At 45.1% G+C, this 23,706-nt stretch overlaps 1 protein-coding gene and 1 long non-coding RNA gene across 4 annotated transcripts in view; one reads left to right on the forward strand and one right to left on the reverse strand.

Moving 5' to 3' along the window:
• TNFAIP8L3 (TNF alpha induced protein 8 like 3) overlaps positions 1-22,511 on the forward strand; it is a 58,551-nt gene extending 36,040 nt beyond the window's left edge. For all 3 annotated transcript variants that reach the window (XM_080980586.1, XM_080980588.1, XM_080980587.1), the window contains one exon: positions 17,604-22,511. In XM_080980586.1, coding sequence (XP_080836712.1) covers positions 17,604-18,166 — 563 coding nt within the window. In that variant the 3' untranslated portion in view covers positions 18,167-22,511. The remainder of the gene's footprint in view (positions 1-17,603) is intronic.
• On the reverse strand, positions 6,063-8,422 carry LOC308463221. Its single transcript, XR_013979515.1, has 2 exons — positions 7,791-8,422; positions 6,063-7,462 (listed from the first exon to the last, which is right to left on the reverse strand). It is a non-coding gene; the product is annotated as an uncharacterized lncRNA (long non-coding RNA).
• Positions 22,512-23,706: the final 1,195 nt, after the last annotated feature.

Raw genomic sequence — 23,706 nt, forward strand, 5'->3', positions numbered from 1 at the left:
CTGGAACATATCATTGATATAATAATGGTGCTTTAGGGACAGATTTATACTGGACACACACACACCCTGCCGTTCTGCTTTATTTCCCCCCAAAGTTACCACATGGTTGCCATCTGGAGGGTCACTCCGGTGCTGCAGCACAGTGAAAGTGGGACAGGAAAATAAATAAACCAGAACATTTGCAGAACATTGTGGCACTGTGGGTTAAACCACAGAGCCTAGGGCTTGAATCAATGCTTTGAATCCCCATGACAGGGTGAACTCCCGTTGTTCGGTCCCTGCTCCTGCCCATCTAGCAGTTCGAAAGCACAACAGTGCAAGTAGATAAATAGGTACCGCTCCGGCAGGAAGGTAAATGGTGTTTCTGTGCGCTGCTCTGGTTCGCCAGAAGCGGCTTAGTCATTCTGGCCACATGACCCGGAAGCTGTACACCGGCTCCCTCGGCCAGTAAAGCGAGATGAGCGCCGCAACCCCAGAGTCGTCCGCAATTGGACCTAACGGTCAAGGGTCCCTTTACCTTTACCTTTTTATCATATATTTATTGATGCTCCACCTTTTTCCCTGACTGGACTCACGGTGGCTTACAGGTAAAACTGAGAACTGCTAAACACACAGGGGGTGGGGGACATTTGTTAAAAAACAATCGGACATTGATAGAAGTAAAACCATATACAGTGGAACCTCAGTTTTTGAATGTAATCCATTGCAGATGTCCATTCGACTTCCAAAACATTCGAAAACCGAGGATCAAAGGGCTGTCAACAAGTTCAGTGGGGGAAACTGAGAAACACGCCTCAGAAGCCGTTTGACCTCTGAGGTGCATTCGGAAACAGAAGCATTTGCTTCTGGGTTTTCGGCGTTCGGAAGCTGAAACATTCGGCAACGGAGCAGTTTGAGAACCAAGGTTTGACTCTTTCAGGAGTTTTTTCAAGTTTGAAAACAGGAATTGAACCAAGGGTGTGGGATCTGTGGCCCTCCAGGGGTTGCTGGACTGCAACTCCCATCACCCATGGTCATTGGGAATTGGAGTCCCGAATTGGAGTCTTCCGAATATCTCCCACAAGGCAGCGGGAGTTTAGGAGGATCAGATAATTACAATTATCCAGCCCTTTCACATTAAAAGGGATTCAAGTGGTGCTGTGGGTTAAACCACAGAGCCTAGGACTTGCCAATCAGAAGGTCGCGGTTCGAATTCCCGCAACGGGGTGAGCTCCCGTTGCTTGGTCCCTGCTCCTGCCAACCTAGCAGTTCGAAAGCACATCAAACTGCAAGTAGATAAATAGGTACAACTCTGGCGGGAAGGCAAACGGCGTTTCCGTGCACTGCTCTGGTTCGCCAGAAGAGGCTTAGTCATGCTGGCCACATGACCCGGAAGCTGTATGCCGGCTCCCTCGGCTAATAAAGCAAGATGAGCGCCACAACCCCAGAGTCTGTCACAACTGGACCTAATGGTCAGGGGTCCCTTTACCTTTACCTTCACATTAAAAGCAATCCGTTTCCCAAAGCCTTATGGAACAGGCAGATTCAGTGGGAAAGGACAGGGCATGCACTGATAGAATCAGAGCAGTACAACTGCCTGCAAACCTTTGCAGTCTAGCAAAGAAAGTGGGATTGTGTCTAACCCAATACTAGAGGAGAGGAGGAGGAGGAGGAGTTTGGATTTGATATCCCACTTTATCACTACTCTAAGGAGTCTCAAAGCGGCTAACATTCTCCTTTCCCTTCCTCCCCCACAACAAACACTCTGTGAGGTGAGTGGGGCTGAGAGATTTGTTACCAAGTTGCTCTGGTCGTCCCTTCCTCCTCTCCTTGCCAAACTCTGGGAGCTGTTTGGTCCTTGGTTTTTGCTGCCCTATTCAGCGAGTTCCCTTTGAAGCTGATCCTGTAAAGAACCTGGTGACTTTCATTTGGGGGAGAGAAGAGGCTGAGCCTCTCTCTGGCTTGCAGGGTGGAAAACTGAAGCTCAGTGTTGCTGCCCAGTCTTGACAGCATCAGAGCCGCCCTTTTTTCAATGCCTGCTCCTTTCAAAGTTTGTTTTGGAAGCGATGGGCTGCCACCTCCTTTCTGTCAGCTTGCCTGTCGCTGCTTTGTTCAAGCTCCAGGCCTAAGGAAAATCCGCTATTTTTGCTACTTTTCAAAGTTTCCTTCCAGACTCCAAATAGGACAGAACAGCTCCCCTGAAAGGGAGGGGGGGGAGAAAAGCCCAAGAGCATCGCAGTCTGCCCGAATTTCCTCATGTGCTTTGCGCTTGTCCTCACTGCTAAACACTTGTAAAACATCTCTGAGCACTGTTCGTATATTAAAAGATAAGCAGTTCTCGGCTGCCTGCAGGCAAGCAGTCTAATAGACATGATGCAGTGGATGGGGTCGTGCAGTGATAAAAAATAAAATAAAAGCATCTTAGGGCAAACTGACACAGTGCGTGTTCTTCTGTTCTTTGTTCTTTGTGTATTTATTTAAGGCATTTTGCAAAAGGTCCCACAGTCCCTGGATAATCCAGTTAAAACAAGGAAGAGGGGCTGGTGACAGGGGTGGAGACGCTCCTTCAGGTATACAGGGCTGAGGCCGTTGAGGGCTTTACAGGTCAGCACCATCACTTTGAATTGTGCTTGGAAACGTACTGGGAGCCAATGAAGGTCTTTCAGGACTGGTGTTATGTGGTCCTGGCGGCCGCTCCCAATCGCCAATCCAGCAGCCGCATTCTGGATTACAGTGGTGCCTCGCAAGACGAAATTAATCCGTTCCGCGAGTGTCTTCGTCTAGTGGTTTTTTCGTCTTGCGAAGCAACCCTATTAGCGGCTTAACGGATTAGCGCTATTAGCGGTTTAGCGGCTATTAAAGGCTTATCGGTTTAGCGGATTAGCTGCTAAAAGGCTATTAAAGGCTTAGCGGCTTAGATAAAGGGGGGGGAGTGAAAAAAAAATCTCAAGACTCGCAAGACATTTTTGTCTTGCGAAGCAAGCCCATAGGGAAATTCGTCCTGCGAAGCAACTCAAAAACGGAAAACCCTTTCGTCTAGCGGGTTTTCCGTCTTGCGAGGCATTCGTCTTGCGGGGCACCACTGTAGTTGTAGTTGTAGCTGTATGAACTTCTGCCCATTAAGCCTTGTTAAAAACTGAGGTTCTTTGCCCACAGAATGTGGCAGTTTTACTGCTTGCAAAGGCTTAGAAAACCTGCCGCCTGCTGGCTTATTACTTGGCTGAAATGTATTTAAATTAGATTTGTAAAAGGTTTATTGCTTATATTAGGGGTGGTGGGGATGTTGTAATACTTTTGCAGATCCAGATTTATTTTCTGAGCCTTGGAGAAGTATTCCACTTTCCAACATGAGTAAGAATGTCTCGAGATTCTTTCCGGGGTTTGGATTCCAATTGAGAAATGATACCCTTGCTGGTGCCATTGCAAGACCAATTTTTTCTTTTTTTAAAAAAAAGGTTCGTTTCCATTCCTTAAAAGGCAACGGAACTTTTAAGAGCACTTACAGTATGTGTGGGCAGAAAGCAGTGTCCGTTCTTGCCCGTTCTACAGGAGAGGGTTGAGATCTGATTCCTAGCCGCACATTTGGGCGACATCTTCACAGAGCTGTCCAAGGTCTCGTTCCTGCCCAGGCACTACCAGTTTAGACCCTTATAAGCATATACAGTGGTACCTCGGGTTACATACACTTCAGGTTACAGACTCCGCCTAACCCAGAAATAGTGCTTCAGGTTAAGAACTTTGCTTCAGGATGAGAACAGAAATCGCGCAGTAGCGGCGTGGCAGCAGCGGTAGGCCCCATTAGCTAAAGTGGTGCTTCAGGTTAAGAACAGTTTCAGGTTAAGAACGGACCTCCGGAACGAATTAAGTACTTAACCTGAGGTACCACTGTGAAATTAAGTTGTTTTTGTCCCCACATGCATCACTTTTCACTTGCTTGCATTGAATTGCATTTGATACTTTATCTCCCATTCTCACCATTTGGAGACATCCTTTCAGAGGTCTTCACAATCGCTAAAAGATACGTTTTTCTCTGTGGTTTTGACTAGGGCGTGCATTTTTGCAAGCGGCTTCTAATGTAATGCATTTCTTGTACATGATTTTCACAAATGCATTCATTTTCATACACATTTCCCACTAATATGTGCAGTTCTGTAAGCCTTGGTTAGAGAACTGCACATAAAAAATCAGATAGGTGTGAGTTTTGAAGTATCTTGGGTGTCATATTGTTCATATTGGAGTTTTTAAAAAATAAATTTATTTGGTTTTTCAGATTAAAATATTACAGTCACATATGCAACATACAACATAGAAACAAGATTCCAAAGAATCTCTTAGACTTCCCTTCTCCCCTTTGTGGGTCTTATTGTTAATCATTTCCTCCTGCATCTTTTATAATAATCCAAATCTTTTACCTCTCCATTGTGTCCAAAATTCACCATTAAACTACAAGTGCTATTACAATCCTGCTAACAATTTCAACTTAAAAACAATGATTTTTAAGATGAATTATAAATTTTCCCCATTCCTTATTGAAAATTTGGTCTTCCTGATTTCTGATTCTTCTGGTCATTTTAGCCCAGGCATAGGTAAACCTGGCCCTCCAGATGTTTTGAGACTACAATTCTCATCATCCCCGACCACTGGTCCTGCTAGCTAGGGATGATGGGAGTTGTAGTCCCAAAACATCTGGAGGGCCAAGTTTGCCTATGCCTGTTTTAGCCATTTCGGCATAATCCATCAACATGATTTGCCGTTCTTCTCTGGCAAGGACTTTTATCTTCTTTCCATCTTCATATTGTGTTTCAGTGCTTATGTTGTTTTGGAAATTGCAAATCTTAGAAATTAGTTTGCCAAGGTGGCCCTCTACAGAGATGATTGTGTGCATCTTTCGGATGCTGGAAATGATATTTGGCTGAACGATATTATGTCAGGGATTTAGGGATTGGTTACAGGCTTGAGGGTATTGGCGGCAAGCTTGGGCTCGATTGGCGGTTAGGCATTGGTAGGGGTACGATTGTGTTGTTATGCAGATGAAGGGGGGGAAGAAAGCGCCATCACCTTCCCCCAAATCAAAGGGTAGTCCGGTAAAGGGCGTGGCCTTGTCCTAAGCCTATGGAGGTGTGGGCCCACGGCACACCCCCGCGCGGTGACCTCGGGGGAGATCCCAGTTGACGACCATCAGCGGGACACCCTCTACTGGTGGTTAACCCTTACCGGTCTTCAAGCAAGCAGGCTGAAGCCGGTTAGTTGTTAGGACCAATGCCTAAGCCAATACCGCTCAATTCCTGTAATCAATAAAGTTGTGGCCTAATTTGACCCATTAACTCAAATTCTTGTGTCTGGTGTCTTTATTTCTGAGGGGGGTGGCGGGAACTCGCCACGCAATTGCAAATCTTAGAAATTACCCTGCTTTAAATGTGAACTGAACTGAATGTCTCCCCCATCCCTAGGTATAAGTCGGGCGGTGAGGGAAGGACCATAATGCATTGGTACTGCATTGCATGAAAAAGGTTCCAAGCCCAGTCTGTAGCATCTCCAGCTAGGGGCAGGAAACAGCCCTGTCTGAAAACCAGGCATTGTAGGCAACACTGAGCAATGGCCTGACTCACTATAAGGCAGCTTTTTATATCCTACGAAAAATACACCACCAGCCCAGCAACATAATGTTGGCAGGTGCTGCTGCTCCATCTTTGATATCCTGCCAGTACGTATCACCCTAGACACTGACGTCAAACACATCTTTTAATCCCATGTTTGGGAATCTGGGGGGGAGAAGGGTTAATGCTTTCCTCCTGCACCATTTACCCCCTGAGAATCATCCTTCTGAAGGGACAGTAAAAAGCAACTTCAGAGGTACAGTTTTCAGCCAGAAAAAAAGGCAGGGGGCATTTAACTCCTCTGCAGACCCACCCCCTGAATGGGATGGGTTGAAGTCGGTGAATAATAATAATAATAATAATAATAATAATAATAATAATTTATTTACACCCCACCCATCTGGCTGGGTTTCCCCAGCCACTCTGGGCAGCTCCCAACAGAATATTAAAACAAGGTAAAACATTAAAAACTTCCCTAAACAGGGCTGCCATCTAAAATGTCTTCTAAAAGTCAGATAATTGTTTGTTTCCTTGACATCTGATGAGAGGGCGTTCCACAGGGCGGGAGCCACTACCGAGAAGGCCCTCTGCCTGGTTCCCTGCAACCTCACTTCTTGCAGTGAGGGAACCGCCAGAAGGCCCTCGGAGCTGGACCTCAGTGTCCAGAATGGACGGTGGGGGTAGAGACATTCCTTCAGTTATACTGAGCCGAGGCCATTTAGTTCTTTCAGGACCGGTCTTCTATGCTCGGCAGCCGCTCCCAGTCACCAGTCTAACTGCCGCATTCTGAATTAGTTGTCGTTTCCAGGTCACCTTCAAAGGTAGCCCCACGTAGAGCGCATTGCAGTAGTCCAAGCGGGAGATAACCAGAGCGTGCACCACTCTGGCGAGACAGTTTGTGGGCAGGTAGGGTCTCAGCCTGCGTACCAGTTGGAGCTGGTAGACAGCTACCCTGTCACAGAATTGACCTGTGCCTCCATGGACAGCTGTGAGTCCAAAATGACTCCCAGGCTGCGCACCTGGTCCTTCAGGGGCACAGTTACTCCATTCAGGAGTAGGGAGTCCTCCACACCTGCCCACTCCGTCCCCCAAAAACGGTACTTCTGTCTTGTTCTATCTTTATTTCTATAACCCAGTTGAAGATTTTAGTTGTAAGATTTGCAGAGCAGAAGGCATAGGCTCTGATGATATGGGATAGTTGAAGGTTATTGAATGAGGGGCCCTTGGTCTTGGAGTTCCTTCATTGGCCCTGACAGAGAACTGGGGTGGGGGGGGGGAGAGAGATACACAGGAGGGGAGGTTGAGCAAGGCAACAGGAGTGGGGGAATAAAGAATAACCCCAGCAGGGACAGGAGAGGGGCAGAAACAGCCTGCTCTTTTTTGAATACCACTTTCTCAGTGGTGGAGAGACCAGGTGTCTCCTTTACTTATGTCATTTACACCCCACCTTTTCCTCCAAGGAGCTTAGGAGGTTGTCCATGGATTGCCTCCTCATTTAATCCTCACAACAGCCCTGTGAGGTAGGTTAGGCTGAGAGGCAGCAACTGGCCGCCACCTCCATCCTCCAATGCGCAAGTCAGTGGGTGCCTCTGAACAATCCTTGTTCCTGGGGGGTGTTTCTCTTGCACTCCTGCCCTGCTGCTTGTGGGACCCCTGAGAACAGGCTGCATGTCTGGCTGTGCCCCTTGGGCCTGATCCTGCTGCAGAGCTCTTGGGAGGCTGTGCTCCGACTGTGGACCCTTCCCTGAGTGGGGGCACCGAGGGGCGAGGCAAGGGATGTCTCCCTCTGCTCCTGGCCCACCCAGGAAGAAGCAGAGGCCAGTGCCAGCCACAGAATGGGGGCTGGTCTGGAGGGGAAGCAGCCTTTCTGTGGCTCTTAAGATGTTCTCTTTAATATAATAATAATAATAATAATAATAATAATAATAATAATTTATTATTTATACCCCGCCCATCTGGCGGGGTTTCCCCAGCCACTCTGGGTGGCTTCCAACAAAACACTAAAATACAATAACCTATTAAACATTAAAAGCTTCCTTAAACAGGGCTGCCTTCAGATGTCTTCTAAAAGTTTGGTAGTTATTTTTATCTTTGACATCTGATGGGAGGGCGTTCCACAGGGCGGGTGCCACTACCGAGAAGGCCCTCTGCCTGGTTCCCTGTAACTTGGCTTCTTGTAGTGAGGGAACCACCAGAAGGCCCTCAGCGCTGGACCTCTTTGGTTGGGGGAGGTGAGGGCCAGCTCCTCCTGCGAAAGGGGTTTCTCTTTATACATTCGCTGGTAAAATAATACAGTAAGAAAGTGCAGCGATCTCAGGTGGGAAGCCTCCATCATAAGCAGCTCTGTGCAAAGAGGGCAGAAGGGGAGGAACGTCAGGTAGCAGCCGAATCCCAGCAGAGTCTGGAAAACACACAGCTAAAGCAGGTTGTTCTTTCTTGGGCTCTGTAGATTAGAGTGTGAGAGACAGTGGCGGGGGTGCCTTTGTTGCACAGGGCCACTGAAATTGGAGAGCCCAAAGTCCATCACTGCTATTCTGGGTCTTGTTGGGAGAGAAGTTCTCCCCTGGCCATTTTCGAGAACTCAAAAGTTCCAGGCTACCCTTGGGAGGGAGAAGGACCCAATGAAGAGAGCACCCAAGGGTGCAGGTAGGATCCCTACAGAGGTAGGGTGTTTATTTTAGGGTTGAGTGAAAAATGATCCCCCAGAATTTCCCATCCTATTTGTGGGCGGTGAAATTGGGGGTGGGGAAATATTCTCCTGAATATTTGGGATGGGGGGTGGTAATTCTGCTGCAATTTGGATGATGACAAAAAAGGAAACTCAGAAAAATCATCAGGAAACTACCTGGGAAAATCACTGGCTCATGTAACACCCAGCAAATAACCAAGGAGCATCTTTAAAAACTGGGCATGTGGTGGGACATGAATCTTCAGGATGCCTCCCCTCTTTCCCATGACTTTACTTTCTCCGCATCCAGCGGCACATTGTTCCATGGGGGTAGAAAACTGAAGATGTCCAGAAAGTCAGTCAATCCATCTGAACAGCTTTCAAAACAGGAACAGAAGAAGTGATCTGAATGGCTGCTAACTGCTCCAACTGACTGGGCTTTCAGCTTAGCCAGGGATCCTTTCAAGCAACTCACCTGGTCTCCTAGGAAACAAAACATTCCCCAGGATTCCACAGCTGGTTGTGAGGTCAGAGCCTGGCCAAGAACTGGAGCCAATGGGCTCTGGGCTCCAGGAACGCTCTCTCTGCCAGGCCCATGGCACCACTGGGCAACTTCAGGCAGCTGCCAAGCGTCTGACCTACCTTCTTTCCCTCAGAGAATCCCAGGCACTGAAGTTTACCTCTCACAGAGTTACAAGTCCCAGCAACTAAACAAGAATAAGAATAAGAATAGTTTATACCCCGCCCTAGACTGCTCTGCTTCCTTTATTTTAGCAAATGTTTTGTGCCACTGGGGAAGTGGTAATTCTGTATTTATTTGTTTTGGATGTTTGGATGTGATGCCAATAAAAGGTTTGATGATGATGATGATACCCCGCCCATCTGGCTGGGTTTCTCCAGCCACTCTGGGCAGCTCCCAACACAATATTAAAACAGAATAAAACATCAAACATCTAAAAGTCAGATAGATGTTTGTTTCCTCTAGTCATAAGTTCCATTTCTTCATTAATCTAAACTGAGAGGAAAATCTGCATGAAAAATTGTATTTAAATAGATATACAAATGCCAGGTTTTTTCCATGTATGTATTTCACCTTTAATGCATCTTGGTATGTTCCTTGAGCCAAGAACTGTATCAGAAAATCTGGGGATGTATGACATCTGAAGGATAATTAATTAGCCGGGAAAGTGCAAATCTAGCCAGTTCACACCAGGAATTGCAGGAATTACCGTACATTTCTAACTCCACACCAAGGATCCACACATCTGGATCAGAGCCCCCCCTTGCATCTGAAATATACTTTTTCAAAGCCAACTGTGCAGTTGGTCACAGGCATCTCATGCAGTTTGGCCCTGTGATTGTATAACAGATGGAGGATGGAGGAGAATTCGGCTCAACACTTTCCAAAACAATGCGCAAATCAAACCGCAGCCATCCTTTGAAATTAGCCCTTCTTTGAATTTTGTGATGCGGTTCCAAATAGACGTCTACAAAAATCCACACAGCAGGGGAAAGTGTGCAGGGAAAAGCATTTATCAGTGAAATTAACGTGCAAATAATAATAATAATAATAATAATAATAATAATAATAATTTATTATTTGTACCCCGCCCATCTGGCTGGGTTTCCCCAGCCATTCTGGGCAGCTTCCAACAAAGATGAAAAATACACTAAAATGTCACATATTAAAAACTTCCCTGAACAGGGCTGCCTTCAGATGCAAATAATGCATTTCGTTAAGGAAATCTGCTTGCCAAAATGCGTTAGAGAGAATTACATACAAAAATGTGCATATAGGGAGAAATTTAGGCTAAAATGCTGACTAATTTTCATGAGGTTTTTTTGTTTTTTTGCAAACTGATGCTGAAATGTGGAGAACTGGACATAAGACTGGAAAAATCAGAAATTGAGAGAAACCAAAATGGGCAAATCTGTGTATCTCCAGACAGGCCCAAGAGCACCAATTAAGCTACATGACAGTCATTTGAACCCTGTTTTTTCCCCACAGGTCACTGCCCAACTTTCTAGCGACAGCACCCTGCTCCCAGTTTGCACAAAGGCTTGTGGGTGGTGTGTTTAGTCTACTGCAAGCCATTGCCCGGGCCTTTCCCCCCAGTGCACCGAGAAAGGTTTCATCAACATTATTTACTCTAGTTAAAATTATTGCACTCTGTTCTTTTGAGGGACATATTTCTTCCGGACGTTTGTTTACTCTCCAAATCAACATCGAGTTACAGCAATGTTAAAAGCATTTAAATATTTTCACAAAGAGCAGGATTCAGCTATTAAAACAGGTTATTTTCAGCCAAGGGTGGGTTGTTTTAGTCAACTAACAGACTAGGCGGCGATCGCCAATTGTCGCCATGACAATAATTGTATATTTCCAGCCAAAGAGGAGAGCATAAAACATCTCTGTTTATCTTATGTGTTCTCTGTAAATACCCAATGACGGGTAAAGGCCAAGAATGAGCTGGACGTACCCTTTGTTGCCTCAACATTTGGGCAGTTCCAGGCTGTTGCAATTTTCAGGTGGGATTCAACCACAGAACAGCAAAATCAGGTTGGACTGTTAGGGTTAATTTAGCAGTCTTGTGCAACGAAACCATTTCCCTCCGAGATCAGACTTGTTGCAACAAGGAATGTGATGGGGAAACGCTCTGGAAGTTGTGAGATAATATTTTCTCGGCTAACCTCCCTGCAACCAAACCAGGGTGAATATTCAATAAACGGATCAGGCAGAAGTGGTTGGAATCCGCCACACGTACACCTTTTGCATTTTTCCATTTAATGCAAAGGAAAGCATAGTCAAAACGCCAAGTATCTGGAATGCAGAGAAATGATCCCTTATTAATAAAAAACAGCCATGTTCACTTCTCATAAACTCATTCAGCAGCCGAGACACTGAGGTCCAGCTCCAAGGATAAGAAGTAAGGATACAGGGAACCAGGCAGGGGGCCTTCTCAGTAGTGGCACCCGCCTTGTGGAAAGCCCTCCCATCAGTTGTCAGATGATGATAATAATAATAATAATAATAATAATTTTATTATTTATACCCCGTCTGGGTTTCCCCAGCCACTCTGGGCAGCTCCCAACAGAAAATTAAAAACATGATAAAACATCAAACTTTAAAAACTTCCCTAAACAGGTCTGCCAGAATGGAGGTGCGGGGACTGAACCAGTCATATAAGCCTGTTGACTATTACACATGTACCATCTTGCTTGTCTTTTCAGCCTCTGCTGAAGACTTTCCTCTTTCAGCAAGCTTTCTGAGATCTTTCTCAGTTGGCATCACTACTGTTGTCACTAGAATTGTTGTTAAGATATTTTAATTTTTTTATCACTCCAATGAGAGGATGAGCAGGATATACATAAATAAGCACATGCAGGCAGTTTAGCACAATCAGTAATATCCAAAGCAACACGATGACCAAGTACAACAATACGATGTCAATGTAAACTCTTTATATAATCTATACAGAACACTGAACAGTATGAAATGTACTCCCTGCAAAACCAAATAAACAAAAGTCTATAAATCTCTGAAAGTCACAAAATATGCACTCTTGATGGATTCTCTTGAAAACATAGAACCAAATGAAAGTCTTATAAGTCTCTGAAAGTCTTTGTAGACTATTCAAGTCTCTGAAAGAAGCAATGGGTCAGATTCTTATCTGGTGAAAACAAGCCGTTAAGTTTTTAATGTCTGATATTTCATTATGTTTCTGTATATTATGTTGGAAGCCACCCAGAGTGGCATGGGCAGCCCAGTCAGATGGGTGAGGTATAAGTAATAACATATGATTATGATTATGATTATTTCCATTTATGAATTTAGCTTCTCTGCAAAGCCCCAAGTGTTGGACGTTTTGTGGTTATTGAATGAGTGGACAAGGAGGTGATCCAGGGCTTATCTTGCATTCTCCTCTGTGCTATAAGCAATTTACATCTGCCAATAACTTATGCCTAGCATCCAAAAATAATTCTAGAAACCATCTAGCCTAACAGATGTTCCAAATGCACATAGCTCACAGTACAAGGGTTCAAGTCTTATTTTCAGATCTAGGAATAGAAACCCAGGACTTTCTTTGTGCATCGCATTTTTCTGCATACGTGCAGGACCTGCATTTATTAAAAGCATATTTGCATGCAGATAATATAGTCGAGCCCCACTCGCCCCTCCCCAGATCGGCAACAATTTGGTACGTTCCCTTCTCGCCATCTGGAAGCAAAATATTTTGAGAATCTTGCAGATGCTCACGGAGTTTGCGTTTACAATCCGAGGTGGGGGAGAGGAGGAAGACATTTTAAGAAGATTCCATTTCAAGATGAGAATTTTAAGAAGACTGCATATTATTTCTGGCCTTTCTATAATTATACAGGGACGGTAGCGCCTGTGTCCATGATAACTCTGAGCGTATCTGGCAGGCATTTTCTGAGCTTTTGGGCTTCATCGCGGCTGGTGGAAGTCCAGGACAAAATGTACACAGATGGGAAGGACAGGAGTATAGAAAAATATGCCTGTAGCTCTGGGACGAGGAGTCTGTGGTCCTCCAGGTGGTGTTAGACTTCAGATTCTATTACCGTTGGCCTTGTCAATTTGGGCTGATGAGAGTCCAACAACAGTGGCCATCTTCAAATATCTGAAGGGCCATCACATGGAAGAGGAGACAAGCTTGTTTTCTGCTGTTCCAGAGGGTACAACCCAAAACAATGGATTCAAATTACAGTATAAGAAAGGGGATTTCAACTAAACATTAGGAAGAACTTTCTGATGGTAAGAGCTTTTCAACAGTAGAATGGACTGCTTCAGAATGTGGTGGACTCTCCTTCATTTGAGGTTTTTAAACAGGTTGGGTGATCAGGGGTTTTTTTTTTAGCATTTCAGGTGCTTGGACTAGATGGCCCTTGGATTCCCTTCCAACGCTACAGTTCTTTGATTGTATCAGCATTCCTTGTTTTTATATCCCACACATCCTCCAGTCAGGAGCACAGGACAAATGACAACACAAATTCAATAAAGCAATCACACAATAATAAAAGCATCATCAGGACCATAAAAATCAGACCACAACACAGGAAATGACACGTATCTGTGGAACTGTACCCAAAGCAATTTCCCTTTATTATCCAAATGCCTGGAGAAATAAAAAAATTCAACCTTTGTTTAAAATGTCTGCTGTTGAGAACAGATCAAATACTCCCCAGCAGGGAGTTACATCAAGGAGGTATCTATACCAAGAATGCCCTGTCTTATGGACTACCACGCCCATAAGTGTCTCCACCCCCATTGTTCTGCCCGGACATTGAGGTCCAGCTCCGAGGGGCTTCTGGCGGTTCCCTCAGTGCGAGAAGCCAAGTTACAGGGAACCAGGCAGAGGGCCTTCTCGGTAGTGGCGCCCGCCCTGTGGAATGCCCTCCCACCAGATGTCAAAGAGAAAAACAACTACCAGACTTTTAGAAGACATCTGAAGGCAGCCCTGTTTAGGGAAGCTTTTAATGTTTGATGCATTACTGTATTTTAATATTTTGTTGGAAGCCACCCAGAGTGGATGGGGAAGCCCAGCCAGATGGGTGGGGTATTAATAATAAAGTAGTAGTAGTAGTAGTAGTAGTAGTAGTATTTTAGTATTATTATTATTATGGACTGGACTCTCCTAGAAATAACTCTCCTGATGACCACAATGGATGTTGAACAGAATGGAAACTTGTAGCTCTTGGGTTGTAGCCAATGCTAGTCCTACTCAGAGTAGACCTATTGGACTTAGTGGGCATTATTGTTTGTTTGTTTGTTTGTTTGTTTGTTTGTTTGTTTGTTTGTTATTTGTACCCCACCCATCTGGCTGGGTTTCCTCAGCTACTCTGGGCGGCTTCCAACAAAGATTAAAAATACATCAAAATGTCACACATTAAAAACTTCCCTAAACAGGGCTGCCTTCAGATGTTTTCTAAATGTCAGATAGTTGTTCATTTCCTTGACATCTGATGGGAGGGCGTTCCACAGGGCGGGCACCACTACCGAGAAGGCCCTCTGCCTGGTTCCCTGTAACCTCGCTTCTCACAGTGAGGGAACCGCCAGAAGCCCCTCGGAGCTGGACCTCAGTGTCTGGGCTTAACAATGGGGGTGGAGACACGCCTTCTGGTATACTGAGCCGAGGCCGTTTAGGGCTTTCAAGGTCAGCACCAACACTTTGAATTGTGAAACTTACTGGGAGTCAATGTAGGTCTTTCAAGACCGATGTTATATGGTCTCGGTGGCCACTCCCAGTCACCAGTCTAGCTGCCACATTCTGGATTAATTGTAGTTTCCAGGTCACCTTCAAAGGTAGCTCCACAAAGAGCACATTGCTTGACTAACTTAGGCCCATTAATTTCAGTTAAGTTTACTCTGAGTGCGATTTTTTGTTGTTTAGTCATCTTAGTTGTGTTCGACTCTCCGTGACCCCATGAACCAGAGCATGCCTTGGAGACTCTCACTTTCTTCTCAAAGCTTCTCCTTTTTTATGTCCATGGAGTTTTCTTGGCATAATACTGGAGTGGTTTGCCAGTTCCTTTTCCAGGTGGATCACATTTAATCTAAACTCTCGGCTGTGACCGGTCCATCTTGGGTGGTCCTGCACGGCATAGCTCATCACTTCCTGGAGCTATTCGGGCCCTTTTGCCACGGCAAGGCAGTGATCTATGAAGGGGCTGAGTGCCATTAGCATTGGATAAAAACCATTAGCCATAGGCCTACCTTGACCCAACTACCCACTGAGTGGTTTAGTACATCCATTGCTGCTCTCTTAAGACATTTTTTTATTAACAGACCTGTCCCTTCTCCCAAACAAAACCAAATTGCCATTACTAGTGCAGTGCTGAGAAGGTGACAAAAAGTTGTAAGGTTAGGATTGTCTGATTGAAACTATTTTGCATTCATGGTTGGAGCACACCATTTATTAATGACAGCAGTTGTTTCTTAAAAACAGAAAAGAATTCAACTCATTGTTTTAAGATTGTCAAAGATGTGCTGAAGATGAATCATTTCAACCATAGCTGTGTCTGCATCCCACTCCACCCTCAACCCCCTAGTCAAAAAAAAGATACTGGGCTATTTTAGAATTAACAGGCAGTAAACGCAAAATTGGCCTCTCCATTTGAATTCTCCAGGCAGAACTTTGCAGCTGCGTTGGAGAAGCAAAGCACAGACAGTGTCTGAAGCTTATCAGCTTTCTTAAAGAAGTTGCAAGGGCACTTCCATGCATACTATTCTCAAGAGGGATTTGCAAGGCAAGGGGGTGAGCTCTCCATCCCTAAGGGTAGGGGTCAGCAAGCTTTTTCAGCAGGGGGCCGGTCCACTGTCCCTCAGGCCTTGTGGGGGGCCGGACTATACCTGAAGGAGCGTCTCCACCCCCATCATTCAGCCCGGACACTGAGATCCAGCGCCGAAGGCCTTCTGGCGGTTCCCTCATTGCGAGAAGTGAGGTTACAGGGAACCAGACAGAGGGCCTTCTTGGTAGTGGCGCCCGCCCTGTGGAACGCCCTCCCTTCAGATGTGAAGGAAATAAGCAGCTATCCTATCTTTAAAAGACATCTGAAGGCAGCCCTGTTCAGGGAAGTTTTTAATATTTAACGCTGTACTGTTTTTAACACTGGATTGGGAGCCGCCCAGAGTGGCTGGGGAAACTCAGCCAGATGGGCGGGGTATAAATAATAAATTATTATTATTATTATATTGAGGGGGGAAATGATTCATGAGCACCACGAGCCCCAGTGGCTGCTTACCTGTGTTTTGCGAGCAGCAGGGGCTGGCAGCGGCAGCGGAGGGACGATGAGTGGCGAGCGAAAGGGCTCCGGAGAGGGGCTGCTTAAAATGGCGGCCACTCAAGCGCTGCTGCTGCTGGCACCAACAAAGCCCAACCCCCTTCCTCCTCTAGGCAGGGCAGGGAGAAGCCAGGAGGAGGGAGGGAGGAGGAGGAGGCGCTGCCGTGGAAGGGAGAGGGAGGGAGAGGGAAGGAATGTGTGTGCACTGGCGATCCATGCAGCGATTCCCTGACTGCCCGTGGGCCGGATCCAGAAGGCAATTGGGCCTGATCCGGCCCATGGACCTTAGTTTGCCTACCCATGCCTAAGGGGCATTGTTGCAGGGACTGCACAGCCGTTGGACTGGGAGGCTCGAATTGCGTCCTGCATTGCAGGTCCCACATTCCCAGCTGTTTTTAACACCTGATTTGATCAGTGCTCTATTAATAATGGTTTTGTGGGAATTCAGGAACTCACTCATGACTTTGAAACATTTTAGGTGCTTCTGATAGAAGCAATGCCGTATTGTGACTTCTTGGAGAGCATCACAAACACACTCCACCATGCTGCTCCCCAGACCCAACTCCTCCTAACAGACGCAGCGCAGCTACCTGCCACTCAACAGTGACCAAAACAGACTTCTCCTCTCAGCAAGCAGGGTCAGCATGCTGTCTATGACAGGCTTTTGGCCCGTTCTGCTGCTTCTGAGCCAATTCTCACCGCCTACTGCAGCTTTTTTATTTTTACTTCTCCAGAGGCTTTCGCTGCTCTTTGAAGAGGAGGGAGAGCATATGGCTTGAAGAGCCAATGTATTTCCTCCCCCCTTTATCCTTCTGCAACGCTAGCATAGTACAAACTAGGGGTGGATGGATGGATCTGTGAATTTCAGTTATCTCTCAATTTCTCGCTTTTCCAGTCTTTTAAGTTCAGTTTTGCACATTTCCAGATCAGTTTTTTTTTTTTTTAGTTCTCATGGGAAAACGTTAATATGAATTTCTCATAGAATTGTAGAGTTGGAAGGGACCCCACAGCTCATCGAGTCAAACCCTCCACATTGAGGGGTATATCTCCCCAAAGGCACATTTTCCCCTTTTGCACACTTTTTTCCAAGCAGTTCCCCCTAATAAGAGTTACAGTTTTGTACATTACATTCACTTGTCTTATCTGTTCCTGGCAACCTGCCATGGGGCTTGGATCTTGTGCCACCTGACAAAATCTGTTCTAATAATAATTATAAATTACAGAACAATGTGGATATAAATATAGATATAGATATAGATACAGATACAGATACAGATACAGATACAGATACAGATACAGATACAGATACATAGATAGATAGATAGATAGATAGATAGATAGCTAGATGATAGATAGATGATAGATAGATGATAGATCGATAGATAGATATAGATACAGATAGATGATTTAGTAAATGGCACTTTGAACTGTGAAATGTTCGTTGCAAATTATTCAAAGATAACTTCCCCCCTTTCTTTCTCTCCTTTCTTCTCTCCCCCCTTTCCATCTCTCCCTATCCCTCCCCCCTCCCACTCACCCACCCTGCCCACTACCCTTAGGTCCTGAAAACTTCAGTTCAAAGAGCCTTGCGCTACAAGCCCAGAAAAAGATCTTGAGTAAAATGGCCACCAAGACCATGGCTAACATGCTGATTGATGACACCAGCAGCGAAATCTTTGACGAGTTATACAAAGTGACCACAGAGCACATGAAGAACAAGAAGGAAGCCCACAAAATCATGAGGGACTTGATCAAAGTGGCCATCAAAATCGGAATCCTCTACCGAAACAATCAGTTCAATTCCGAAGAGCTGGAGATTGTCGAGAAGTTCCGCAAAAAGCTGAACCAAGCGGCCATGACGATTGTTAGCTTTTACGAGGTGGAGTACACTTTCGATAAAAATGTCCTCTCGGAACTCCTGAACGAGTGCAAAGACCTTGTTCACGAACTCGTGGAACGGCACCTGACCGCCAGGTCTCATGCGCGAATCAATCACGTCTTCGACCATTTCGCAAATGTGGAGTTCCTCACTGCCCTCTATAGCCTTGATGGGGAATGCCGACCACACCTCAAAAAGATCTGTGATGGAATCAACAAACTGCTAGATGAGAAAATCCTTTGAAACTTTGCCCTTTTTAAAAAAACAAAACAAAACAGCAACTACACAAGTTTCACTTAAGAAATGTAACCAGAGAGTTGGGACCAACTGTTAGCTTCCTGTGCATAATCCCAAAAGACAATGGCCTGGTTTGCACACTAAACCATGGTTTGTTAAACTACAGTTTCTTTAACCACAGCTTAGTGTTATGCATGAGCCCAGCAGCTTAACTATGGTTTATTAACTATGGTTAAAAGTTGCTTGTTAATCAAGGTCTGTAGTTGGTTTATAAAACATGGTTACTGTAAACCATAGCTTAGTGTTACATGTGGACCCAGCCCAACACCTCCTCCTTAATGCTGCTTACGGAGTCATCACCGCTCAAAAGGTACACAACTGTAACTACTGGTAAATAGCAGCTCTTCTGGGCTTGTGTCTCTTTGATAGAGAGATGTAATGAACTAAGGCTTAAGTGACCATCTGCCAGATGTTTCCACTTTAATGATGGTTTTATTAATGACGGTTAGTGTTAACCATGGTTTAACATTTAACATTAACCATGGTTTAGTATTATGTGTGAACCAGGCCATTCCAGAGCATTTGTAATGGAAAGCAAAGCAAGCCACACTTCAGACCACAAATAAACTGAGCATTTTATGATGCAAGGCCATTTGTGATGGGGAGGGAAATGATTACATACCATGATCTCATTATTGCTGTGTTGTGGTTGCAGTTTGATGTGCCAAAAATGAAACCTGAAGTTCCATGCCATCGAGCAAACATGCCCACGTTTATATTGTAGAAGAATGAAACCCATAAGGTGAAATGGAAAGAATGGGCTCTGAATATCATTATTTTTAAAACTGAAAATCTCTTTTTAGCACATGATCCAAACAGAGAATAATTCCATATGCCAGGAATTGGGGGCAAAGCACAACAAAAGCAGGAGTATTGCTTCTCTTAAAGGTGTCAGCATTTTATACCAAGAAAGGAATGAAAAAGTTGTGCCAATCTCTTAAAGACTCTTAAATGGGGTGCCGCAGAAAGATTGTGCAAATTCTGCATTGTCAAAGCTATTATTCATAAGGGTGTGCATTGCCGGGGGGTGAAGAACATAGTGAACTGGGATGATTTTGGGGCTCGTCCCTTCACTCCTGAATTTAAGCGTGATGTCAGTAACCTCCCCACAGTTGAATCAGAGTTCCCACAAAGCCTGGTGTCTCTCTGTTGTTTCTGTACCATATACAGCTCTGTACCATATACAGCTCTGTGTTTTCCTATATATCTATGTTTCTCTAGGTCCTTGGGCTTTGCGAGGAATGAGGCTGTCCAAAATGTTGCCCGAAGAGCTTGTGATTGTTGCTTGTCAAAGCATAGAAATGGACACTCAGTTTCAAAAGCTTCATTTGAAAAAAACAAAACCCCTACAATCCTCTGCCTTAAACTGGCAACCGATATCGTTGAAGGCCTACACCCACTAGGAATGGACGGATCCGTCTATTTCTGATCATAGCTGTCAAGCGTCCCTTATTTGGCGGGACAGTCCCTTATCCCAGCGCTGTGTCCCGCTGCTGTCCAGGATTGATGATGTCCCTTAAATTTCCTGGGTTTCAAAGGAAGCAGCTCCTCCCCCTCCCTCCCTGCCGGCCAGGGAGGAGGGAGGCTCCAACTGTGTTGCTTGGCTGCATTGCTCACCCAGTAAGGAGTCTAAGAATGACTGGGGGGTGGAGCTTGCATGCCTTGTGCTGATCAAATCGGCTGCGTTGCCTGGGGACTCGCCTTTTCTCAGCGCTTCCCAGCGGAGAGGTGACGGTGGTTTCCCTTGCTGCATCCCCTTTGCCGGGTTGCTGCGCTGTGGGAACCACCACTTGAGGCTTCGTTTGGCTGCTGGCTGGGCTTTCGACCTTTGGCTCGGAGGGGCTCAGAAGTTGAACATACCTGTGCCCGGAAAATCCCTTATTTTGGCTGCTGATCCTTTATTTTTGAGGCTGCTGGTCCCTTATTTTCAAATCTGTAAGTTGACAGCTATGTTTCTGATCCTTAGTCGGTTTGCACGGTTTGGCTTATCTGTTCCATCCCATTACCATATTAATCTGCAAAAAGTATAAGCGCCCTGGTGGATCAGACCCAAGGCCCATTGGTCCAGCATCCTGTTCTCACAGCAGCCAACCAAACGCTTATGGGAAGAAAGCCCACTAGCAACAGCACCCTCCCCACTGGCCCCCCAGAAACTGCCATTCAGAGCAGTGCCTCTCACCGTGGTGAGTGAACGTGGCCAGTAGCCCCAATCCTCTCTGCAAGCGGTCTGAACTGGTGACCTTCGCTACATCTTATGGAAACAAATTTCGTAATTTTAACTATGTAGTCTCTTTCATCAGTCCCAAATCTTCCAAAAATTGTTGGATGGCCCCAAGTTCTGTTATCTACTTTCTATATGCATAATCTTCTATACCACTATCTGGCCTTCCCTTTTACTCATCATCTTCTGCCCTGTATTTTTTGCATGCAGCAGTGTTTCTGCTCTGCTGCAATTTGCCACCCACCAAAAATGACATCATCCGCCTCACACGCTGCTTTGGCAAAATTGCATAAGTTACGTAATTACGTAAGTTACGTTGTCCTTACATTATTCCACCCCATTCGTTGCAGTGCAAAGCAGGGAAGGGCACAATCAGTTATGCACGGTTCACAAACTGAAAGCGAAAACAGCAGCAAAGGTCAATGGCATTCACTAGATTATTTCCAATTTTGGATAGGGAGCAAAAAGCGAGATTTTGCAATTTCTGCTCCCATTTTTGCTTTCGTCAGAATTCTCTGACATCCCTACACAGATATAAGTTTCACTGGGTTCAGCTGGGCTTACTCCCAGGTAAGCAGGTGTACAATGGCTGCTTAAGAAACTACAAAGGCGTATTGCCGCATAGCAGCAAATACATAACAATTGTTTTCTAAGATTAAACACAGGATCTATTCTGGCAACCAGAAGAGTAAAATCCACAATGACGTACCCTCCTGCTGGCTTTGATGAGATTGTCCACGAGTCACTTGTCTCTGGTAGCTTCATTGGGCAGTTTCCATTTTGCATCTGTGTCCATTCACTGGATAATGTAATTTGGGGAAGAAGATCAGCTCTTTGTCAAATCAGAGAAATACAAAGAGGAATTGGCTTGTTTTGCACGTAACACTAAACCATGGTTTAACATTAGGGGAATGAGCAGGTGTGAGCCTCAGGCTCCCACTTCTGTACACCTGCAAAGAGATTTAAAACCTGTGGTTTCTGCTATTCACTTATCATAGTTAACATTACATCTAAACAGGGCAAATTCTGGTTAGTTAAGAGTATGGTTATTTTTATTTTATTAATTTTCAATAGATTTTTATTAAACCAGGACAGAAATCCAAGGTAATCACACATCAAACTAATTTTTATTAATTTTCAATAGATTTTTATTAAACCAGGACAGAAATTATACATCCAAGGCAATCACACATCAGACTAATTTTTAAAAGGAAAGACAGGTTAAAATATCACTTTGAAAACTGTTGTTTCACAGGTGTGTCAAAATAAATTTGGCTCAGTGACCCACTGCAAAACTGTCCTTAAAAACTAGAGAGTACCAGTTGGCCTGTTGTCTACATACCAAAGCATAATATGCAGAACCATAATTCATTTTAAGAAACCATAGTTTAAACTAAGCAGAGTTCTCCCTTTTTGAAGGCAACAGGAAACTGCGCTTAGCGAAAAATAGAAGTGGATGCTGCTTCATGTGGCTACGCTGGAGGAGGAAGAGGGGTGTGCAAGGCTTAGGCATGTTCGTGTTAACACAACTATGGTTTGGTATTGTGTGCAAAATGGGTCATTTTCAGTTACTCAGTCTGGCCAATTCTATACACTGTGATCAGCAACCTGCGGCCCTCCAAATGGTGATGGACTCCCGTTATCCCTGACCTTTGGTCATGATGGCTGGGGCTGATGGAAATGGGCTCCACCAATAGCTAGAGAGCTATAGACACCATTACTTCCAATAAGCCAATTTCCCCAGCAGTGATGCAGGGAGGCTGCTCCAGGGAGGAAGCACAAAAAGGAGAGATGTTTATATTTTGCACACATTTGAGCTTCAAATCTGGTTATTTTTTTAAGGAAACAGCCAAATGTCTTGTTATTTATATGTATAAAAGACTTGAGTAGCCTTTAAAAGGGAGGCAAAAATATTACGCGTGTCTCATGCTGGCATATGCTATATATTCATCGTTTACTTTTATTGGTGGGTTAACATGCAAAACAATCATTTCAGTAGTGTTTGAGTCAGACTCAAAAAGTGTGCCATGTGTTTATCAGAAATTATGCATTAAATGATTTGTGATTAAACTATATGTCCTTTGGATTTTTTTTAATCTGCTGCAGTTATTTCCTCTAACCTTCTTTGAAGAGTTTCTTATTTTTTAAGTACAGTGGTACCTTGGTTCTTGGACTTAATCTGTTCCGGCAGCCCATTCAACTCCCAGAACTGTTTGAAAACCAAGGAGCAGCTTCCAATTGGCTGTAGGAGCTTCCTGCACTCAAGTAGAAGCCGTGTCAGATGTTTAGCTTCCAAAATATGTTCGCAAACCACAACACTTACTTCTGGGTTTGCGGCGTTCGGGAGCTGATTTGTCTGACAACTAAGCCGTTTGAGAACCAAGGTATAGTTAAAATCAGAACTGTAGGCAAAATCTCCATTTCTCTGAAAGCTCGTTTCTATCCAAAGAACCATCTTCTCCAACATGAGCTGCCCAAAACTTCACCACTGCACACATAGACCCTGCTGTAAATCCTTCTACCGGCTGAAGCTCAACTGGCCATGACTACAAACAGGGCCTTTTCAATTGTGACTCCCCATCTGTGCAATATCTCTTCCAGGGAGGGTCAGCTGGTGCCAACCATGATGTTGTCTTGTCACCTGGTGAATTCCTTTTTCTTTTTTGCCAGACCTTCCAGCTTGGTTTTATTATTTTACCCATTCCTACGGGGCTTATCGCTATGCTATGCTACATTGCACTGCCTTAAGGCAGCTGCCTTCTAATGAGTCAGAACACTGATCTATATTGTCTACACCAACCAGCAGTGGATCTCCAAGGTTTTAGACTGAAGCCTTTTCACTTTTTGATCCCTACCTGGAGATACCATGGAGTGAACCTGGGGCTACCTATATGCAATTGTGCATTGGCTCAAAGCTTGAGACATCCCTGATTCTTAAGTAAGAGGTAAAGTTAAGAAGGTAAAGGGACCCCTGACCATTAGGTCCAGCCGTGGCCGACTCTGGGGTTGCGGCGCTCATCTCTTTATTGGCCGAGGGAGCCGGCGTACAGCTTCCGGGTCATGTGGCCTGCATGACTAAGCCGCTTCTGGTGAACCAGAGCAGCACACGGAAACGCCGTTTACCTTCCTGCCGGAGCGGTACCTATTTATCTACTTGCACTTAGACGTGCTTTCGAACTGCTAGGTTGGCAGGAGCAGGGACCGAGCAACGGGAGCTCACCCCGTCGTGGGGATTCGAACTGCCGACCTTCTGATCGGCAAGTCC

The sequence above is a fragment of the Podarcis pityusensis genome (genome assembly GCF_964106645.2).
Source record: "Podarcis pityusensis genome assembly, chromosome: 14".
Lineage (NCBI taxonomy): Eukaryota > Metazoa > Chordata > Lepidosauria > Squamata > Lacertidae > Podarcis > Podarcis pityusensis.